This window comes from Cyprinus carpio, chromosome B11, assembly GCF_018340385.1.
Source record: "Cyprinus carpio isolate SPL01 chromosome B11, ASM1834038v1, whole genome shotgun sequence".
In the NCBI taxonomy this organism is placed as follows: domain Eukaryota; kingdom Metazoa; phylum Chordata; class Actinopteri; order Cypriniformes; family Cyprinidae; genus Cyprinus; species Cyprinus carpio.
Genome location: NC_056607.1, coordinates 5,495,139 through 5,518,441, shown reverse-complemented (window position 1 = coordinate 5,518,441; position 23,303 = coordinate 5,495,139). Strand labels below are relative to the sequence as shown.

The 23,303-nt window shown below is 36.7% G+C and overlaps 1 protein-coding gene across 1 annotated transcript in view; it reads left to right on the top strand.

Moving 5' to 3' along the window:
* LOC109066900 (mitogen-activated protein kinase 14B-like) overlaps positions 1-23,303 on the top strand; it is a 35,797-nt gene that overhangs the window by 5,689 nt on the left and 6,805 nt on the right. Inside the window, 8 exon segments of the mRNA XM_042733647.1 lie at positions 2,013-2,151; positions 4,710-4,715; positions 11,435-11,478; positions 18,146-18,257; positions 18,621-18,650; positions 19,998-20,045; positions 20,238-20,352; positions 21,476-21,547. Of these exon segments, the coding sequence (XP_042589581.1) occupies positions 2,013-2,151; positions 4,710-4,715; positions 11,435-11,478; positions 18,146-18,257; positions 18,621-18,650; positions 19,998-20,045; positions 20,238-20,352; positions 21,476-21,547 (566 nt within the window).

Below are 23,303 nucleotides of genomic sequence, written 5' to 3'. Positions count from 1 at the left end.
ATTAATCAGAATATGGTCACTTTTTGAATAAACAAGCATGTAAATGCAATAACCATAACCGGATTCAGAGAATATTCTGGTTTGTAGAAGTAAGGCATATAGCATTGGTCTGTCTGAGGTGGTTAATATTAAAATCCATGAGCTTATCTACAGAAAAAAAAAAAAAGTTGTCCCAATCCCAAACCCCTGAGCCGCCCCATTCCTGCCATATAAGTTCACAGCTGGAGAACATGCTAATAACTTGCTAATCATGCTGGAAACATGCTAGTGACATGCTAGTCATGTGCTAATCAGGCTAGCAACATGCTAGTAACTTTGTTAATCATGCTTACGACATGCTAGTCACTTGCTAGTCATGCTAGTCACCTAGTAATCATGCTAGAAACTAGGGATGGGCGATATATTGCATGCGATGATCACGCGCATCTTGTCAGTAAAGCCGGTTCCCTGATTACCGCTAAATCGCTATCACCTGCTTTCAAATGGAGCGGCATTTAATAGACAGAGCCGTAGTTCACTGACAAGGTACGCAATATCGCATTCATTATCCCAGATGAATCGTCTTCGATAATGAACGCGATATAGCGTAGCTTGTCAGTGATCTACGGCTCTATTAAATGCTGCTCTATCTGAAAGCAGGTGATGGAGATTTAGCGGTAATCACGGAACTGATATATTGCCCAGCCCTACAAGCAACATGCTAGAAACATGCTAATGACATTCTAGTAACGTGCTAATCATGCTAGTCACTTGGTAATCATGCCAGCAACATGCTAGCGACATGTAAATCATGATGGAAACATGCTAGTGACATGCTAGTAAATGGCTAATCATGTTAATAGCGACATACTAGTCACTTGTTAATTATGCTAGCAGCATGCTAGTTTACTATTTCTTATCTATTTATCTATCTATTTGTCTATTTATCTATCTGTTTTTTCTGATAGATTGTATTGCCTTCAAAACTTTAAAACTACTTCAAATTAGTTAAAACTGAAAACCCTCAAATTTTAAGCTTTTAAAACTACTTCAAACTTTCTGGCTAGGTTTTTTCAAGCCAACTACAAACTTTACTATCTAGTTTTGTTCCTGTTTTCAATTCAATAATGTGTGCACTTTATATTACTTAGGTTAGTAGTTTTTGCTGTGGTATCTTAATTGAAAGTTTACTGCTATCTAAAATGTGAAATATTACACATCTACTTCATATATGTAGGTAAGCAGAACGTCATGTTTATGAATTTAAAGCGTGTGTGTGTGTGTGTGTGTGTGTGTGCAAGGAAATATTGTGTCAAAACCATGATTAAAAATGGAAGTCGCAATATTGATCAAAAAATTGGTAACACATCACACAGACCTACGTTTATATCTAGATGCCCAAACAAATGATACCCAACTCTAATTAGGTCTTAAAGTGACTGCAGCCTTCTGTATTTTATTCAGATTGTTCAGAATATGCAAACGACATGCTTACAGGAATATTCCAATCACTGTTGATCAAGTTAAACCTTCCCCATAATCAGAAAATGAAGTGCATTTGAATGTAGCCAGTGCTGGTATTAATAATTATGGACTTGCACCTGGTAGACTGTTAAATGAACCAAACCCCTAAAAAAAAAAAAAAAAAAAAAAAACAGAACGCCTTAGCAATCTCTTAGCAAATAGTCCTGACAATCACCTCTCCTTACAACCACTGTTCACATTTTCAAAAATTAGAAGAAACAAAAATAGTATAAGAGTATTATTGTTCTTACTCTTGCTGTATGAAAACATGCCACTTTTATGATGGCAATGGAGCATTTCATGCTTTTTAAACCATTTATTCCATTTGAGATGATCTCATGATTTCAAACATAGTCTTTTAGGAATGTTCTTGTGTTTCTCTTAACAAAACTTTCCTACAGTCATTTTTCCTTGGAATGCTTGTGAATCTTGGAGTAAACTCTCTGATAATCTTGCAGTATGTGATGTTGGTCAAATCCATAATGTGCTGTTCTTTTTTTTCTCTGCAGCTCCGCGTTGGACACAAAGTCAGGCCTGAGGGTCGCCGTCAAGAAGCTGTCCCGGCCGTTCCAGTCCATGATCCACGCCAAGCGCACCTACAGAGAACTGCGGCTCCTCAAACACATGAAACACGAGAATGTAAGAGATGTTTACAGCTCTTTTATTTCACCTACATGTGCAGTGCGGATCCTCTTTTGACAGGTTCCTACAGAACCTCTTTGCTTTTCCACATAATCTGTGACTTCCTGTACTTCCTCGTTCATGACTGTTGGAGCATCCTCACATGCTCTGCCAGCACAGATCCCAGTGGGAGATTCATCTGTGTGTTATGAAAATCTATTGATCGTTGTCTGTGAGCTAATGAGGGAGTGGGGAGAGATTATGCACTATTAAATGTATAATGCACTGCAAATCAGAAATGCATAATGTACATGTTGTGCTCCACGTTTCGTATTCTGTTTTATGTAAGATTCTGTTTTATGTAGAATTTTCCTCCCCTCTAATTTTTTGTTATATTCAATCGTATGTTCATATTTACGGTCATGTTATAAAAAAATTGATTGCAAAAAAATCGCCCAAAAATAAAATTTGCTAATGCTAAATCATTGATTGCACAATAGTGTCACAACATATTTTCATGTCTGATCACGGTGATAACCACCATAGACATTAAGGGGGGCTAGTCCCCCCAATAATTAGAAATCACTAAACATTTTTCTCAAATATTTCCAATTTGAGAGAGAGATGAAATTTGCGTGTATGCACATCTGTGCATCTATCTTTACAATGAGTGAGTTTACTTGAAAATCTGCGATTTTATCCTTTCCTTGCTGGAAAATATAATGTAGCAATTCAGTATTTAAACTGTTATTAATAAAAGTCGCGAGGCAGAGTTTTACAAGTTTCTTTGCTCCTGCATATGTGAGCTGTGCGATCTCTGATATGTGTGCGTGTGCATAGAAAGGTATAAGTGTGTTTATTGTAGGAGCATCACAATGTGTGATGACGTGTGACGGTATGGTAGTGGTATCCCATTTCTTAGGGGAATATTTTCACCCCTACCCCTTGACATTCATCTATCAAGGGACAAGGGGTAGGTGTTGGGGTATAAAATAGAATTGAGATTGGGCCCAAGTATGCAGTTACAGTTCCCATATAATTCATGTTATGATAGCAAAAATATGGGTTTTTGTTTTTTACATTTATCTATATTTTACGTTTATTAAGATGATATAGTTGAGTAAAATCACACAAAGCGATAGACACTATTTTCACTAAGTGAAAATGGCAGTATTTTTTTAGTGATATGCTATTTACACTAAGTGCAGTTAGCTATAGATTCTATTTACACTTTGTTAAAATATCAGGATTTTCTGCTGTTTATGCTACTTATTGCAAATAGTGGCAATAATCTGCAGGTCAGTTTTGTAGTACATTATAAAACAGAATGCAATAATAACACATTAAGTGTAAATTATAATTTTAATTCAAATTATTAAATGGCGCCACCTTATTGGGACAATAAAGTCTCCCTACACCTACCCTACCCCTACCCGATACTTTATTTTCAACTTTTTGATTATATTCTTCATTTTTATTGAAACTAGATGCATTTCCGATGTGATATATGAGATTTCAAAATGGAGGAATTTTTTTTTGGCAAAAGGTGGATTCGAACTCAGGTCAATCGTGTTAAAAAGACGACGGCACATGCTTTATCATCTACGCCACTGGAGCTGTGGTTTGACAGCTGTCTTTTGTAGTGTTGACTATCCCAATCACACGCTGGTGGGCGGAGTTAGTGTAAATCGCTTCTGCCAAGTTAATATTTAGTGAGTTGCATTTTAGATACAGTATTGTCCGCTGTTCCAAACAGCACATTTGTGCATGTGTGAGCAACACTGCAATGTTTCGTTCCTGAATCAGTCTATTTTTGAATGAATCATTTGAGTCAATGATTCAGTGTAATCACAGTTGCTTGCTTCCTTGCTAAATGAGTCAGCTGTTTTGAACAAGTCTTTTAAATTAATAATTCACTGATTCACTCATTAAAGGGATAGTTCACTCAAAAATGAAAATTCTGTCATTTATTACTCACCTTAATGTCGTTCCGAACCCGTAAGACCTTTGTTCATCTTCGGATCACAAATTAAGATATTATTGATTAAATCTCTGAGCTCTCTGATTTAATCAATAATATCTTGATCTGTGATCCGAAGATGAACAAAGGTCTTACGGGTTTTGGAACGACATGAGGGTGAGTAATTAATGACAGAATTTAAATTTTGGGTGAACTATCCCTTTAAGACAGACTTGCCGCCACCTACTGGCAGGTTTAGCGTCATATTTATCCACAACAGGTAGGTAAAGCAGCCAAAGTACCAACACAAAAACACACTCCACAAACACAGTCCGCACGCCCTTAGTCAAAAGTGCATGCCTGTGTTTTCAGCAGGCATACGGTATGTACAAATGATCTTATTTGCCTGCTGTTGTCAAGACACTCAACGTGTTTTGCATAGAAAAAAAGAAGCCTTTTTGCCTTATGGCCAGAGTCCAGGAATCTGTGCAGCCTCTATTTGAGCGTGGGTGAAACACTGCTGGATCAGCCACCTACTCGATCTCTGTTTCTCTCTCCCTCCCTCCCTCCATTTTCCTGCATGACGCGCATTCATGTTCCCTGGTGTTGTCTGTCTGTCTTACAGATGTTAGTGTTTAATAACACTCAAATCCCTGAACAGATCGACTCTTCATCCTTTTTCATATTGCGAACTGTGGCAACCGACACGCAGCTTCAATCCAGGACTGTAGTAAACATTAGCTGTAATGAGCAGTGTAATATGAGCAAAACACAGCACTCTGGTGAAATGTTGCAGCCATATGTGTGACTTATGTGTGATGACGAAGGTCTGATTCCTCTTTGGACCAGTTTCATAGTGCCTGTCTAAGCTGCACAGTTCTGCATATCTGAAGCGTAGATGCATGCAGATATTTAGATCTTTGCTTATTTTTGCTCTGCAATGTGTTCATGCAGTTTAAAGAAAAAAAAAACACATTATTTTCCACATACTGTATATTATTGTTTCTCCTCTATGCCTGCCTTTCTGAAATGCATTGATTTTTACAAAGCTCATCGTTCTGAAAAGCGAGGTATACACTGATTGGCGAGGTATACACAATCCAGTGCATTGTGATTGGCTGAATACCTCAAGCGTGTGACGGAAATGTTACGCCCCTTAACATATTGTGATGGCGTCTGCCAGCACGACAAGACCAAAACAATAAAACCCATTACAAACGAGGCATTTGTTGCATCCAGTGGGGACATAATTACTGATAATAATGACTTGTACTGTGTTTTTATGCATTGTGTTGCGTATCGCGCCTAGACATGTGTCGGTATTCGGTAATATGATATATCACGATAATGTTATGGTGGGCACTTCTAAATACAGTGATTAATTCTATATTACAAATTATTCAGAATTTGAAATGCATTTTAAGAATACTACTCCCATCAACTGGTTAAAATGCACAACACCGCTGTATGCTGCTTGAAAGATGCATGTGCCGCTCTGATGTAAACAAGCAAGCATGAGAAGCACATGGAGGAACACCTGAGAGAAGCCTGAATGAAAGCACATTCACTCTCTGACAGCAGATGGCGCTAAACTGCAGAAAATGCAGCCATTACCCTGGAAACCCCATAAATAAAGCAGCTGCACTTTCTAAAACATATTTAAATCATTTTAAATAGCCATTCAGATTTGTGGATTTGCTATGGTGTCCATCACAGCACCAGATACTTAAATATTTAGACTTAATAGGCTATTCATCTTCAAACATTTTTTACATTTTAATCTGGACTACAACATGCCCTAGATATACATTCACATACATTCACACTTTACATTAGGGCTTCATTAGTAAACATTAGTTAATTCATTAGTTAATATAAACTGCCAATGAAAAATTCTTCTGAACATTCATTAATCTTAGGTACTTCCAATAATATAAAATCGAAAGTTGGAACTGTTATTTAATGAGCTAACATGACCTAAGACTTGTATTTTTTAATAATAACTTCTGTAGCAAATGTAGCTATTGCTCATTGTGAATGTAAATGCATTAACTATGGTTAACTAATGAGGTCTTATTGTAAAGTGATACCTATGGGTCTTTATAGTTCTTTTACACTTTAATATGTGTAAAACTTTTAACTATATTTTTCTGTATTGCTTTATTGTATTTAAATGTTCAGTTATTTTTGTTATAAGAAAAAAGTTATTTAACCTGTTATACTGTATTATGACCACTTTTTTGATGCAAAATTTCAATACCGTGATAATACCGTATACCGTGATAAAAGCATTAGCAATTAATCAGTCCCTCCAGTATTTCTGGATTTTGCAATCACTGAATTTATCGCAAAATAAAGATCGCAAATTTTCGTAATTGACACAAATTTTCCGCATAATTTGGCCTTAGAAGCGTCCCGTGACGTCATCGCAATGCGCATTCAGTCAAAGAAAGGCCTTGTGTTCACATCATGACCGATTTACAAGAGCTATATTGGATAAACAAACCAAAAGCTGAACGAATTCGCGCTACTAGTTCGGGCTGCGCAGACCGTGCATCTGCTCGAGCCGCAGCCGCGGGCTGATCTCGATCTCGCAACACCGTTATACACAGCGCTAGGAGATACAGTGAAGAAAGCAGTCGAATCTCCACAGAATCATAACATCTCTGTGAAATCTTGTGAGAAGCATTCAAATTCAGCGAAGAATTCTGTTAAAGCTGATATTAGAACAAACGCCACTGATGTGAAAACCAGACAAAACATTTTTCAATAAACACAAAATCTCCCCCATTCACCATGGATTTAACAGTAAACTACAGGAACAACTTGTGGCAGAAATGGTCTAATGTTTTCGAGTGATTTTAAATGTGTCACACAACTTTTCCCAGCACTTCGATGCTTTAAGTATTACCGAATTTGAAAGTTATTTTTAATGTGACGATAATTTTTCATCCTTAATAGGTTTCCCCCATGTATAAAACTAAAAGTTTTATAATGTAGGAAAGCAAAGACTTATTTAAAAATAAATTAAAAAAAAGATATTAAATGACCACTAGAAGATGGCTGCAGAGAAGTACTTATTGGCCATTTCCACTCCCTAATATAGCCTATATATTTTTGTATTCATGAAATTATATTTAGACATTATGAATGACAGTAATAAAAGTACATTTTATCAGATGTAATATATTTATTACATCTGTAAGACGTCTGCTAAAGATCTGGGAATCATCTGCTGTGTACTCTGATAAACGTCTCAGAAGCAGATTTGCATGCATTCTAATAAATGTCTATTTGACATCTGAGAGGAAACATCTTAGAGATGCACTGCAGATGAACAAGCACTCTTAAAAATACATCTTGCATATGTAAATGCAGACATTAGATGTCTCCGAGATGTACTGTAAATGTGTGATTCGGGTGAGTGCTTTACTGTCAGGCGCTGGTGTCACCTTCTGTAGAACTTAATGGCACTAGTGCTGGTGTCGTCGAACGTTAGTCTGGAGACCTACAGTGGTTCTCAAAGTCAGAAAAGTCATAACAGTGTTAGAAGAATGTTGTGTGTGGTATATTTTCACTGCAAAACAATAAGAAATGCCGGAGAAATGAAAAACAACAAGCGCTACTTTACACTACTCAAAACTCGGTTTGAATCATCAGTGGCAAATTCTTTAGATATATAAAATTTACTTACAGACTATAAGTCAGAAGTGCCAGACTGTCGTTGCAAAGTTGGAACTGCCCCACTTTATAGAACAGCCTTTGAGCACAGACCCATTGTAGGCTCCTCTGCAGGTTCAGGAAACAGTCCTCCATAAAATGCGTCACACACTGCAGGTTTAAGTGAGGAACGGCCGGCGGTCTTGTGTCAACCACATGTGACGACCCCGGGCTGGACTCCACTTCGTCCACGGTGAAAGCCGATTCGGCGATCCACAGTGCAAAGTTGATGTATTTCCTCAGCGACCAGAACAGATCAGCTCCAGGCATGACGAAGCGGATATCGTCCTCTTTTGGAAGGCCAAACAAAGTAGTTTCACTTTCACAGTGAAACACACAGTGTCTATATCTCTTTGGATTTGAGACTTTAGTCTTTGCAACTTTACAGATCTTCTTTATTCACCAAGAGCTTATAACACTCCAAAGAAAAAAATAAATAAATGAAATCGCATCATATGACCCCTTTAAATAGTTTATTGTGACACTTTGGAGATTTGGGTTCTGTTCCATGTGGATTATTATTTACCATTATAACTATGGATATAAATATGACCCAGCTCCTCATCGTTCATTAATTTCATGACGATCAAGTTTGTAATATAATATATAATATTATAAAATTAATATAAAATATAATATTTATTATTATAGATTTAAATTCATGTTTTATGTTTATATAATTTGCATTGTATGTAATATTATAATGTATTTTTATTTTATTATTTAAAATATTGTATTTAGATGTACACTACGATACAAAACTTTACAATACGGTACAGTGTAAAAATATTTATAAAGTTACAAATGGTTTCTATTTCAAATAAATGTGGTTGTTTTGAACTTTCTATTCAGAAAAATGTAATCCAGAAAAATGTAACGTTTCCACAAAAATATTAATCATCACATCTGTCAACATTGATAATAATCAAATCAGCAAATCAGTATATTAGAATGATTTCTGAAGGATCATGTGACACTGAAGACTGGAGTAATGATGCTGAAAATTCAGCTTTGCATCACAGAAATAAATTATATTTAAAAAATGCATTCAAATTTGCACAATTTTATAATATTACTGTTTTAACAAAAGTTTTAATCAGATAAATGGAGCCTTGGAGAACATTTGTGATGATTTTCAAAAAAAAACCTTTTAACGGAAGTGTAATTAATGGTTGTCATATCACCAAAAATGGCCAAAGCCAACAAATTTGGCCAAAGCTTACGAATGTGGGCAGAAGTGCATCGAAAGTTTAGCGCCTATGAAATGCACCCACTCCTCCTCTTGCACAGAGAGAGAGAGAGAGATAAAGGTGATGCCCACACAAAATCTAAACGAGAGTTTCACAGAGGATGTACACAAGTGGAAGCAACACATCTCACTTTGTGAGCTGTTTCCTCTGAGGGGAACCGCAGCGGGCCGCATGCTTACCAGCACCAAGAAAACAACTGCAGTAATGACAGATGATAAAGTACTGCTTATTTTCCTATTAAGTGTGTTTACAGTACACAGTGCATGCAAAATCGCTAGCCCAATGTCTTGGGGCTATTGTCCCTTCCAATGGGCTACCAAAATGCATCACCGCACTGCCCAATGGACTTTATACACGGTTCCCAGTCCTTAAAAAGTCTTAAACAGTCTTGCATTTAAGTGTCAAATTTAATGCCATAAAAGTCTTAAATACCTTAAATGGTATAAGAAAAGTCTTAACGGGACACTCCACCCCAAAATGAAAATGTTGTCATTATTCACTTACCCCCATGTCGTTCCAAACCCGTAAAAGCTCTGTTCGTCTTCGGAACACAATTTAAGATATTTTGGATGAAAACAGGGAGGCCTGTGACTGGCAAGTAAATAACAGAGTCAAGGTCCAGAAAAGGTATGAAAGTCGTCGTCAGAATACTCCATCTGCCATCAGACGTGCAATCTGGGTTATATGAAGCGACGGGAACACTTTTTTCTTAAGTGAAGAAAACAAAAATAATGACTTTATTCAACAATTCCTTTGTCAACGGTCTCCTCTGTGTCTCTCATTATCACCGTATGCTGTGTATGCTCTTCTCTATCATCCGCGCCACAAGTATGCACCATTTTATTTCAAATCAAAGTTAAATACACATAGAAACAGCGCATCCTTGTGGCACGGATGACACAGAAGAGCATACGCAGCATACGGTGATATGGAGAGACACAGAGGAGACCAAAAAGCTGCACTCAAAAACACAGCACAGACGACAGCCGATGGCAAACTAACACATGGGTTCTGCGCAGAGGAATTATCTGTCTATATCAGCCACTAGTATGTATTCGTCATTCAAAAGGAGAAACCGAAACAAAGATATACGAAACGTAAACAAAGCAGTGCTTGCTTACCACTTTGAATATCAGTAACATTGATAACTTTAATCATTTTAAGCGGCTCATGTTGTTATGAAAACATTCGCATATTAGAATGATTGTGAAAGATCACGTAACATTTAAACAGCCTTCTGTCTGTACCACAGAAAGTGACATGTTAAGTACATGAAAGTATTATGTTGTTCCACGATATGGTTTTTGTGATACCGTGGATACCGTTACATATTCATGAATTAAAATTTTGCATTTATATAGTTTTGTTCAATTTGGTACACTTTGCAAATTTTAACACAAATGACGATAAAGAGTCGGGGCTGAACGTTTTTGTCCTCAGAGTATCAGAGTTATATTGAGATAAATAACTCTGACACAAAAGACCATTTCAAAGATTAATAAGAGAATCGTGAAACAAATAGTTTGCTCAAAAATATCAATCAGCACAACTGTTTACAACAGTGATAATAATCAGAAATGGTTATTGAGCAGCAAATCATATTAGAATGACTTCTAAAGGATCATGTGACACTGAACACTGGAGTAATGGTGCTGAAAATTCAGTTTTGATCACAGGAATACAGTAGCCTATGTGTTAAAACATTCAAATAGATAATTCAAATGAACAATATTTCACAATATGTATTTTTAATAAATAAATGTTGCATTGGTGAGCATATAATCAACAATTCCCTGACAACTGCACAATGGCCAAAAAACAATGGCACAATAATAAAAGACTTTTCATGTCTATGTCCAATCCCTTACTTTTTCTAGTTCTGTAAGGTTAAAATATTTTGCCTGTAATTTTTTTTCTTATATCGCAATATAATATCGATATTGTCATAGTAGATTTGTCTCTCGTCGTCTCTGAGAAAATAAGCGGCGTCACGTGCCGAAAGCTCCGTCATTACTCCGTCATTGCATTTTTACTTTCACTTTCTGCGTAGTAAATTGAGATTAAGACGTTCACCAACATAACTCTTGCACAAAGTTTGTCAAACGCGTGCTTGTGTGATATCCACTGGCTAGTCTTCATGGTTGAAAACAGAAATATTTCCAACATTGCAAAGTAAGCAATTACCCTGTCCCCGTATCGAAAACGTACCGAACCGTGACACCACTGTATTGTATCGAACCGAACCGTGAATTTTGTGAACCGCTACACCCCTAACATACAAAGTTTAGACTTTAAATGATATGACCTTAATCTTTTAATGTTGTCATGTTTCAGACTAATTTATTACTATATTCTTTATCGCACGCAACCTGTCTACCAGAATCCAACTACCCCTGCTAACCTTCTAACATGATTCAATGACGTGTGAGTATTTGCTCCATTTCTAGAAGGCGGTCTGACTAAAATTCTTCATAGGCTCTTCAGATTGTCAACTTCTCTGATTTCATCCCTGCATCCAGAACGTACTTCTAGGAAATGTTGTTGTAAAAGGTTGCATGTTCTGTGTGGTATTATGGCTTGCAGGTCTGTGGTTTCTGAGCCATACTGAGAAACAGCTGATATGTAGTGCACACTGCAGTAATTACTCAGGCGTAGCTGCCACACCTCAGTAGCGTGCGGCTCCATCTAATTACTTGATGTGTAGGTGTCTCCACTGCACAACCCTGCATTGCTCAGTAAAATCTTAATTAGACATAGTCCTGATGGTGTGTTGTGTGGTCATTCTATCTTGAAGGACCTGTTAAATCCAGTTACGTTCAAGTGCCTTGCATCCAGTTGTCAGAACGATAATCAAAAACAGCAGCGGTTACTTCCTGTCGGTTTCTGCTCCGGGAGGGGTGACGAACATCGTGGCTGTGCACGTGTTGGGAATAGCCGTAGTTACCATGGCAACACGGATTCATCTGCTCAGCATAATTTCCTCACAGGCACATAAGCAATAACCTGCAAAATGTTATTGCCTCATAATATAACTGCCTCTTAAAACAGTCAACACATACAAAAGAGAATAAGAGCACCTTTTGGGAATTATAGATAAAAATTGTCTTGGTAAGAGTTTCATATGAGCTGACGCATTTCAGAATGATTTTTCTTCAATTCACTTTTCATGCATGCTGGTATTTTTGCATTATTACATGAATAATACATGATAATTTGGTGTAATTGTAAAATGTTATTTTTGTTTTGAATATCGGAATGTATGATTAACACATTTCTTAAATTCTTTAGTGTTGCACATCATTTTATGCTCGTCTGACTTCTAAAAAAAAAAAAAAGACCATTATACCAAAACATTCACTACATAACTCGCTATTGCATTTCTGTACTGTTAAATTCCCTTATTTGGATTAAATATGTGACTTTAAATTTTAAAATAATAACTGCAATAAGATGGGATAATTGCAATCAGGCAGTTATTCATATTATTAGCAGAGTTGCGCACTTGTACTGTATTTGCGCAATCAATGTTATGAACCACAAAATAAGAGGTTGTAAATAAAATACAAATAAGAGCATTAATCAAAGAACCATCTTTACAGAGCTGAGTAAAGATAAAGATGTAACGTAGCATAAAAGCCAGAATAAATTGTGCCACTTGTAATTATTGTGTAAATGCATTCATGCCACCTCTGAGCAGCATTAAACAGTCTGTGTAAATGCACCAAAATGCCTTTAAATAGCACCCAAGAGCCAAGTTAAGGCTGCTCTGTGCCTGCTTAAAATTTTGTAAAGATGCAGCATGAAAGGTCAAGTTATGCGAGTTATAATTACTATGTAAATTCATTTTTGCCCCCTCTGGGTATCTTTAAACAGTCTGTTTAAAGACACCTAAATGCCACTTTATAAGCGCTTCTGTGCCACCTTTATAAAGTACCTTTGTCAGTGGTTTACAAATGCAAAGTAAAAGTTTGAAATCTGATTACCCTTGATCACACAGTCAGTTATGATTATGAAACATTGTGAAACATGGATACTGGGTGTGACACCCATTTTAGTGTAGGCTCTTTGTATGTCCAATGTAAAATCTGGGTCATTGACACAAGAAAATGCTATCATATAGGTCCATCGTCCCATTTTAATTTCAAGGGGCTCTTTAAGGACTGCTTTCATGTGTTGTCCAAATGTTGAGCCCAGTCTCAGTATAGTTTATTTAAGTCGGGTGAGAGCTGCTTGAGGTCACGAATGCCAGGAGACGAAGAGGAAGAACGCGCTCCAGTGTGAGTTGTTTTTGGCTGCAGAGAGATTGGAAACAGGAGCTGGGACTTCTACACACTTACACTGGAGGAAGGGCCTTACTGTGCCTTATATCTGCATTGAACAAGCACTGCAAAATGCATGGAAACAAGAGCTAAGAATACTATAATACTCTATAAATAGCCCGGCCCCAAAATCTCATGGAGAATGAGTGGGATAGCAGAGCTTGGGGCAAGAGGGAGGAACACGTTTGGCAAGAGATATTTCTGAACTGCATGTATCCATATACTTGAGTATCTGCTATGCAAACCTCGCTGATATAGAGCCAGCCTTAATGGAAGGCATTTTCACTACCGTAAGGTTATTTCACCCAGCATGTTTGCCTTGAGCGCTGGAAGAGTGCAGAGCAGCAAAGCGCTCGTGATTGTTGAGGTTAATGATAGCACTCATGGCCGGGTCAAACGAGTGTCACTTGGATTCCTTTCACCACTCAACAGAGCTTCCAGCAGGCCGCCTGTGCCCCGCTGGCTCCGCACCAGATGCATTCCACCCTTCCCATCTGTGCACGGACAAGCTAATTGGTTGTGCTGGATGTCAATCTGGACTAGTGATCCACTGAATTTTTATTTATTTTTTTACCAGTGAAAAAACAAAATGAAAGTGTAAATACACACACACACAAAAAAAAAAAAAGTATATACACACACACACACACACACACACACACACACACAAAATAAGGTTAATTATCAACAATATTTAAATTGCACATAAGTTTACATAAATATGAAAATAAAACAGCCATGAGGCTATCGGTGCCGACAAAATAAATAAAAAAAAATACATGTCATGAAATACAAATTTCTGGTGGTTTTGATTAGAGGTCGACCGATAGTGGATTTTGCCGACACCGATAGCTAGGTTGGACCACACTGGCCAATACCAATTAATTAACCGATAGTTTTTAAAATGGATACTAAACAAAAACTAAAATAATGTTTTATTTAACAAAAAAAAGTACTGAACCATACTAGTAGTAGTAATATTAATAATAATAATTGTAATAGTAATTGTTGAAATTACCACACTCTAATAAGGAACAATACTTACACAGCTTTCATTAATCTAATGTTACAAATGGACTCATATTTGAAAGTTTTACCATTTAATTTCAACAGTCATGCTTAAAGATGCACCTCTTTAAATATATATACAAAGGCCACAGCATTACAATTAGACCAGCACAATGTATATTCTCACACTTTAACTGCTTCTATTCTTGAACACTAATTGATATCTAATCAATATAAAAGTCTAGGAGAACTCACCGGTATCACACACACTCCAGACGCGGCGCATTCAACTCGAGCACAGAGCTGGGTAGATTACTTATGAATTGTAATCAGTTACTGATTACAGATTACATGACAAAATTTGTAGTCAGTAATATAATCTCTTAGATTACACATTTTTGGTAACGTATTCTGATTACTTTTGGATTACATTGAGATTACATTTGTGCTAACCCTTATTTGATATCACATATAATGAATTAGCCTAATCTTGTGCTATTTTGACAGATAAAAAAATATATATATATTACAAAAAATATATTTAATTCACCAACAAGAGCCACAATAGCTTCTTTTTCAAGTGCAATCTATGGAAAGTTAATACTTAAAAAAATACTAACACTAATGTACCTTGCTGTAAGTGTTTGCTAGTAACACTGAATAAAACAAAATCACATCTTATGATTTAAAAGCATACTTACTTAGAATTAAGTAAATTTAGAAAACAGCTACATTACAAAAAACAATATTGAAAAACATGAAATTAACAGCAATATCCCTGCTAGGTCAAATATTAAATAAATTAAAAAAAAACACTAGAAGTGTATATGACCGTATCAATAAAAAACATCAAACAATAGCTACATTGCAAACATGAATTCTGAAAAAGACTAAATTCACACAGCAATGACATTTCTATCCATCTTAAAACATTTTAAGTGCATAGTACTAATGAGGAAAAGACACAAAACGATGTAGTAGTAACATGCCAGACCAACATGTGGCACTGAAATTCTGCAACAGAGACACACTAAGAACGGAGAAGACATAGACTATGCGCATAAACCTTGCGCTCGGTATACAAACGAACATGGAACAATACATTTATTAATTTGTGTTAATGTTAATTAATAAAAAGACAATTGTTCAGTATTTGTTCATGTTTTTGTTGCTCTTACGTGACGTAGCAGTGTTTGACTAGGGACGAGACGTGGGCTGATGATGTCATCGTTTCAGAAAATATACGGATTTGCTGTCCACATGAAAACGTAAAGGCGGCATTTTCAAATTTATCCACTCTGGGAACCGGTTTAAAAAATATCGGTTTCACTCTCCCAAAACGCCAGATCCGTGTGGACGAAACACCTATACGATACAAAATGTATGCATATACAGCGAAATGCGTCTCCGTGTGGACGGGGCCTTGAAGTGCATAAGGTAGTAACAATGAAGAAAAATCAACATTACAAAAAATATATTAAAGAACATGAAATTCCCAGCAATAACTTTGCTAGGTCAAAGATTTCCGTGGACAGCAAATTAATCTGCGGTAGGCAGATCTTACACTGAACAGTGACATTTTCCCGTGACTTTCTTTAAAAATTAAATGATGTCTGTACATCCAGTGATTAAAGTCTGCTTTACCCGCTATTTTCCATTATCTCGTTGCTGATTTCTTCTGAGCGTGATTCTGACACCCCTCCCCCTCTCCGCCGGAAAAACTTGAAGAATCACGAACATATATAAGCGGCAGGTTTATTAGGAAAAAATAGAATCGTTAAAAAAAGGAAATTTAGGAGAATCAATTAATTTTGAACAACTTATTACCATTGTGAAATTATATGTAATCATGTAATCCATAAAAAAGTAACTGTAGTCTGATTACGAGTATTTTAAAAAGTAGTTTACTCTAATTACAAGTACTTGAGATTTGGAATCTGATTACGTAATCCAGATTACATGTAATCCGTTACTACCCAGCTCTGCTCGAGCAGCAGTCTAAAACAGTTTTTTAATCACCAAACAGACACAAGTTTACTTCAAGAATGAACAATGAGGCATAGATAAGTTTGAAGTTCAGTGTTTAAAAAAATGGAGTAAACGGAAAGAGCGATCTATATTCTAGCTCTATAAATGAAGCATACAGACTTTATTAGAGCCACAGAAAGACAAACGTTACGATGAAAATGCTCAATATACAATTATTACAGCTGTGGCCTAATGGTTAGAGAGTTGGACTTGTAACCAGAAGGTCGCAGGTTTGAGTCTCGGTGCTGGCAGGAGTTGTTGGGGGGGGTTAATGAACAGCGCTCTCTTCCACCCTCAATACCAATGGCTGAAGTGCCCTTGAGCAAGGCACTGAACCCCCAGTTGCTCCCCGGGTGCTGGATATAGCTTCCCAATTCTAACGACTTTCATTACACACAGTGTTCACTTCTCACTGCTGTGTGTGTGCACTTGGATGGGTTAAATGCAGAGCACCAATTCCGAATATGAGTTACCATGCTTGGCAATTTTAACGACTTTCATTATGCACATTAACAACGCTTCGGGGTGAATATGATGTAATTTAATGGAAAACTATGTGGCACGGCAGGATTTTCTGTCTGCTGCATTTAAATCTGGGTCAGAAGTTTCTCGCTCTATTCAGCCTGCAAAATCAGTGTCTAAACAAATAGCATGTGCCGTCAGTGATTTCTACCACTAGAGGCCGCTCTCACACTGTATAATGAAAACAGACCCTTCTCAGCCGCTCCAGCAATGGATGCAACCCGGAAAACTATCAGCATGGAATTTTGCTGATAACCGATTGTTCCAGCAATCAACTATCGGTGCCGATTAATCGGCAAAACCAATGCATCGGTCAACATCTAGTTTTGATGCTCCTTAATGTGGCATGATAAAAAACTTCTGCACCTCACTAAAACACAGCTCCTTAGTTCATGCAGCACATGAACTGGTCATCTCTTCATCTTTACTACTAGTTACAGCACAAAATAATCATGAATGAACAGAACATCAGATGTTAAAATACACTCTACAACTTACTGAAATGTATCGTAACTCATGTAATGAGAAACAGACAAATACATCACTAAAACAGCTTGTCAAGTAAACAACATGTTACATTTACTTCAGAAAAGCCATTCAGTGACCATAAACTCAGTTTTTCTCAACTTTTTTACTTAACCGTTTTTTTTTCCTTGAAATGTATGTTTGAATGAATCTGTCTTTAAAAACAAGTTTTTAGTTCAGCCACCTTTCAAATGTATTTCAACAACGAAGTGGACAGTATAAAGTTGGCTTTCCTAAGGTAAAGAAAACATTGTTTGCAAGCTATTTTATTAAAACCCCATTTATTATTTGAATTTCTTTATAAAACTGACTGAATCTGAAAGCTCAGACTTTGTTTCATATCAAAAGTAACAAATCACAAAGCTTTATTCCAAATAGTGGAGTGCAAAGACAAAAAAAAAAATCTTGGTTCCTGAAAATGAATATCAATTGAAATTGAGAAATCAATATTGTCAAAATAGTCTTGGCATTTACACCTCCACGTTGTGTATATGAAATAGAAACTTGAAGTGCCACCGCCAGAGAAGCTCTAATTACACATCACACTTTGGGTCAGTGATTTTTGGCCCCTTAAAACTAACTTTTTAGCCTTAAACCAGAAATAATTTTTTGGCTGAATATTCTTGGTTACCAGAATTTCGTTGCATCACTAAACAGGACTAATGGGTTAATGCTGTCTTGTTTAACAGGTATCTGGTGACCCACCTCATGGGAGCAGACCTCAATAATATCGTCAAGTGCCAGAAGCTGACGGATGATCACGTCCAGTTCCTCATTTATCAGATCCTGCGAGGACTGAAGGTTAGGCCCAACCCACTGTTTTCACTTTCACTTGGTTGTAATTGCTCAATGTAATGGGAGCCTAAATTAATATTTATAGATATATATTGAAAGCTTGCATTAAGGTCTGACTTTATAAAAATAATAAGATCTGCCTCTATTGCTGTAGTTCACTCTCTCTGATGTTAATTTAAAAGATAATTATGCAGCACTTATGTAGTGTTCTATTTATGTAGAATGCTATGTTTGTAGTGTATGAGCTAGAGTATGAAGTACTGTGTTGATTTAAAGTGTGCTCCACATAGACGTCTGGTCTGCATGTAACTGGTTCTCATTGATCTCTATATTTGACTGAAGCGAGTTCATCTGTCTTCCTCTCCACAGTATATTCACTCAGCAGACATCATCCACAGAGTGAGTAGACCACACTTTCTGTTCATTACATCAGTTATTTATGAGCAGTGTGGGGTTATTACTTTTTAAATAGTCTCTGGTGTTGTTTCAGTGTCATATTTTGGAAGCTAAAAAAATATATATTTTATATTCCAGATATGTTATTAAATATTAAAGGTTTTTTTTCTACATTATATATGCCAATATTTGATAACACCTTTCATGATAAAATATATAGAGTCCTTACTTTAGAATTTCACTTCAGAGATTAATATATTAATTTTTTTTTGCTGAATCGCTGAATTATTAAAATAATGGTTCAATCAAAAATGAGAATTTGCTGAAAATTACTCACCCTCAGGCCATCCAAGATGTAGATGAGTTTGTTTCTTCATCAGAACATATTTGGAGAAATCACTTGCTCACCAGTGGCTCCACTGCAGTGAATGGGTGCCGTCAGAACACGAGTCCAAACGTATTGATCACAGTAATCTGCAAGTAATCCACACCACTCCAGTCCATCGATTAACGCCTTGTGAAGTGAAAAGCTGTGTGTTTGTAAGAAACAAATCCATCATTAGACGTTTTAACTTCAAACCATCATGTCTGGTCAAAATGCGAGTCCATAATAACTCTTCCTCCAGTTAAAAATCCATCCCCTGTTGTCCCTCTCATCCAAATCCATAGACATATTTGTTTAGAGCTGTTTTTGCTTGTAAACGGTGCTTGATCTGTGCATATTTCACTCCTGATTCAGACGAGATGACTATTCCTGGAAGCAACAGTTTAAAGAAAAAAAAAAACTTTATTTGCTTCTTACAAACACATCTATTCATTTCACAAGATGTTAACTGATGGACCAGAGTGGTGTGGATTACTTGTGGATGTTTTTATCAGCTGTTTGGACTCTCATTCTGACGGCACCCATTCACTGCAGAGGATCCATTGGTGAGCAAGTGATGTAATGCTACATTTCTCCAAATCTGTTCTGATTAAGAAACAGCACACCACCACAAATTGGATTCCCTGAGTGTGAGTAATTTTTAATTTTTTGGTGAACTATTCCTTTAAGATGTGTAGGGATGGAAAGGCATTAAGAATTTTAGACAGATTTGACTGAAACGTACAGCTGTCAGTCCGAAGATGGTTTTTCTCATAAGTATGGATATGTCAGTTTTATTGCAGGTTTTGTGCAGATTTGGTTTTACAGTCTCCTCTGCACAAACACCTTTATAGTTTAGAATTAAGGTTATTTCTGCCGTGACATTATTTTAGCTCCACAAGATGACTTTTATTAGTCCATTTGTATTAAAAAATGATGCAAATAAAAAAATACTATCTATCTATCTATCTTTTCCCATAATACAGGATCTTAAACCCAGTAACTTGGCTGTAAATGAAGACTGTGAACTTAAGGTGAGAGCAAGCTTGCCTTGATTGCCAAGATCTCTGCCATCATCATCATCAGCAGCAGCAGCATCTGATGCTTTTTCCACTGTGACATCTGTTATCATTATCTTCTGTTGACCAACACTGAGGCACACAGTGTAATATGAGCGCTGATGAGTGGAGTTTATGGCTAATGCTTTCTCTGATACCTGTGCTCAGATTCTGGACTTTGGGCTGGCGCGGCTGACTGATGATGAAATGACGGGATACGTTGCCACCCGATGGTACCGTGCCCCAGAGATCATGCTCAACTGGATGCACTACAACATGACAGGTCAGGATTAGCCAGAATCCTCCCTTCTGTGTTAATGAGTAAAAAAAGCTTTTGTTTTATATTCAATTTTTACATTTTATATTTAAAGACAACATGAAACAGCATTCACAATGCACTTAACTGGCTAAAAAAGAATATTCAGCTGGAAATAATGTAGGATGGGATTTATTATTATTCATGAGGATATGATTGAATGTTTAAAAATGGGCAGTGTTATTGGTCAGTATTATTTTTTCCCGCTCATGCAGTCTTAGTCACATTTGCAAAAGTGCTTATACTTTATACCACAATATTGTATAATTATTATTATTTTTTTGGTTTTAATTTCTATTTATTGGGTAAGTTCTTATTGTTAAATTTCTTGATTCCCATTTATACATTTTCTGCACAGCTGGGAATTTGTTTCTGTTTGTAGATCGTATTACAGATGCATATCACCTTCTTTTTGACTAGTTAATAGTTTAAGTTTGGGTTAATGTGTTCTGGTTGGAATGGAAACTTGAAGTTGTTAAATAAATAAATAAATAAATAAATAAATAGATATGCAACTTTGTAATAACTTTGTGAAGCTTGTGGAAATAAGAAATGTTGCCTTGGAAGTTCTAATTGACTGAAACTACAAAAATAAAAGTGTATAAATTATATAATGCCATATGAATAATAGTATATGAATAGTTGAAAATGAACGCACATTGCAAATGATTCACCTTAAATTTGTATATTTTTTAATAATGCAATGTTCCATTCACTTGTGTTTTTTTTTTTTTTTTTAAAATAGCATGCACTGATGAATTTTACACAGTAAGACTAGGGGCATTTAAAGGAATAGTTCACCCAAAATTGAATCGTTCCAAACCTGTATGGAAAAGTTGAACACAAAAGCAGATATTTTGAAGAACCCAACAGTTTTTGGCCCCCATTGACTTCCATAGTATGGAAAGAAATACTATGAACGTCAGTGGGCACGATCAACTCATTCTTGAACAACACGAGGATGAGTAAATTATAACAATTTTAATTTTGGGGTAAACTATCCCTTTAAGAAAATGAATATCATTTTTGTCTTTAACAGAATGTATGTTGTTTCAGTGAATGAGAAGAGGGTTTTTGTTTTGTGTTGTAGTGGACATCTGGTCGGTGGGCTGCATAATGGCTGAGCTCCTCACAGGACGGACCCTGTTTCCCGGCACTGATCGTATCCTTTCCCCTTCATTCAACCCCTGCCACAAATCTCTCTTTCTGGAAATACCCTTTAGTTGTGTGACATTCTTGGCATGCATTGCCCGATCCCTCCCTTCCTCTCTGCAAGTGTGAAAAAGACACCTACGCGTGTCAGCCGGATCTAATTCATAGAGAGGCAGCGATCCTGAGAGGAATGAGTCAGCTAGAGTCATTCCCGCTGCCTCCCAGTGAGTCACCCTGCCTGATGGTCCTGTTGACAAAAAACATGAACTTTGCTCAGTCTTAAAGGACAAAGCGCAGCGTGCGCCGCTCTGGGAATCTTAATGATTTGCTGCTTCTGTTCTAGTGAGCGAGGTCGTCGAATCAACCCCCCTGTGAAAAATACAATGCGCTCATACATTACATTCAGAACACATTAAATGGGGTCCTGGCCTTTAGAGAGAGGAAGTGTGATCTGCATTTCAAGGAAGCCTGTGAAAAATTAGATTAGGATAAAGTAGTTGTTTGGTTGCCAAGACGTGCAGATTATCTGTTTTCTGTGTGCATTTGTCTTTTTGTGTGTTTGTCTCCAACTTGGGTTTAGATGTGTAAAATTGCAGGAGTGAATATACCTTTAAAAACCCACTGATCTATATAATGACTGGATGGTTACACTTAATTTTAAGGTGTTCTTGTTACAGTGTAATTAAGGACTGAGTAATATTAATGAACTACATGTGCTTACTATATGATTAGTGTTAGGATGAGGTTTTGGTTTAGGGTTAATTGCATGTAATTATGCATAATTTATTGTAATTATAATAGTAAGTACATATAACGTATAACAAGGACACCTTAAAAGAAAGTGATATCGACTCATTGCGTCGCCTATAGACGGTGATGGCACACCAAGTGCTTAAGTGGCCACATTACTCTTCCCTAACAGCAGAGGGCATTATTGACCGACAGGGATATAACCTTGACCTTAAAGGGATAGTTCACCCAAAAATGAAAATTCTGTCATTAATTACTCACCCTCATGTTGTTCGGAACCTGTAAGATTGTTCATCTTCGGAACACAAATTAAGATATTTTTGATGAATTCTGAGAGCTCTCTGACCCTCACATAGACAGCAAGGATCCTAACACGATCAAGGCTCAGAAACATAGCAAGGAGATCATTAAAATAATCCATGTGACATCAGGGGTTCAACCCCGTAATTTTATGAAACTACGAGACTAGTTTTTGTGTGCAAAGAAAACAAAAATAAAGACTTTATTCAAGAATTCATCTCCTCCACGTCACCCTAAAGCACCTTTTATTGGTTGTCATTTTTGGAGCCTGACAGCCCCGTGTCCATTTACTTTCATTGTAAAATATCACCTTTTGTTTTGCATGAAATTCATACAAGTCTGGAACAGCATGAGAGTGAGTAAATTATCATTTTTGGCTACACTATGCCTTTAAATCCACAAAAAAAAAAAAACATTTGAAAGTGCACACAGTATACTTTGATGCATGTAATGGCTGAATATTGACTTTTAAACATCATTTAAGCATGTTTCTGACTGCATGAAGAAACTACCCTAATCTGTCATCTACTTGCTTGCAAACACTGTTCAGTCAACTTTTGACCTTTTTTTCATGATTGTTTGTGATTTTTACTAACATCCACCAATCTTTGCCAGATTTGAACAGAAGTCAGTGTGGATCTGCACATGAGTGTAGAACTAGGCCACTTTGCTGTAGCTCACACCTGCCTGTCACATATTCACAAGTTTTCACTGAC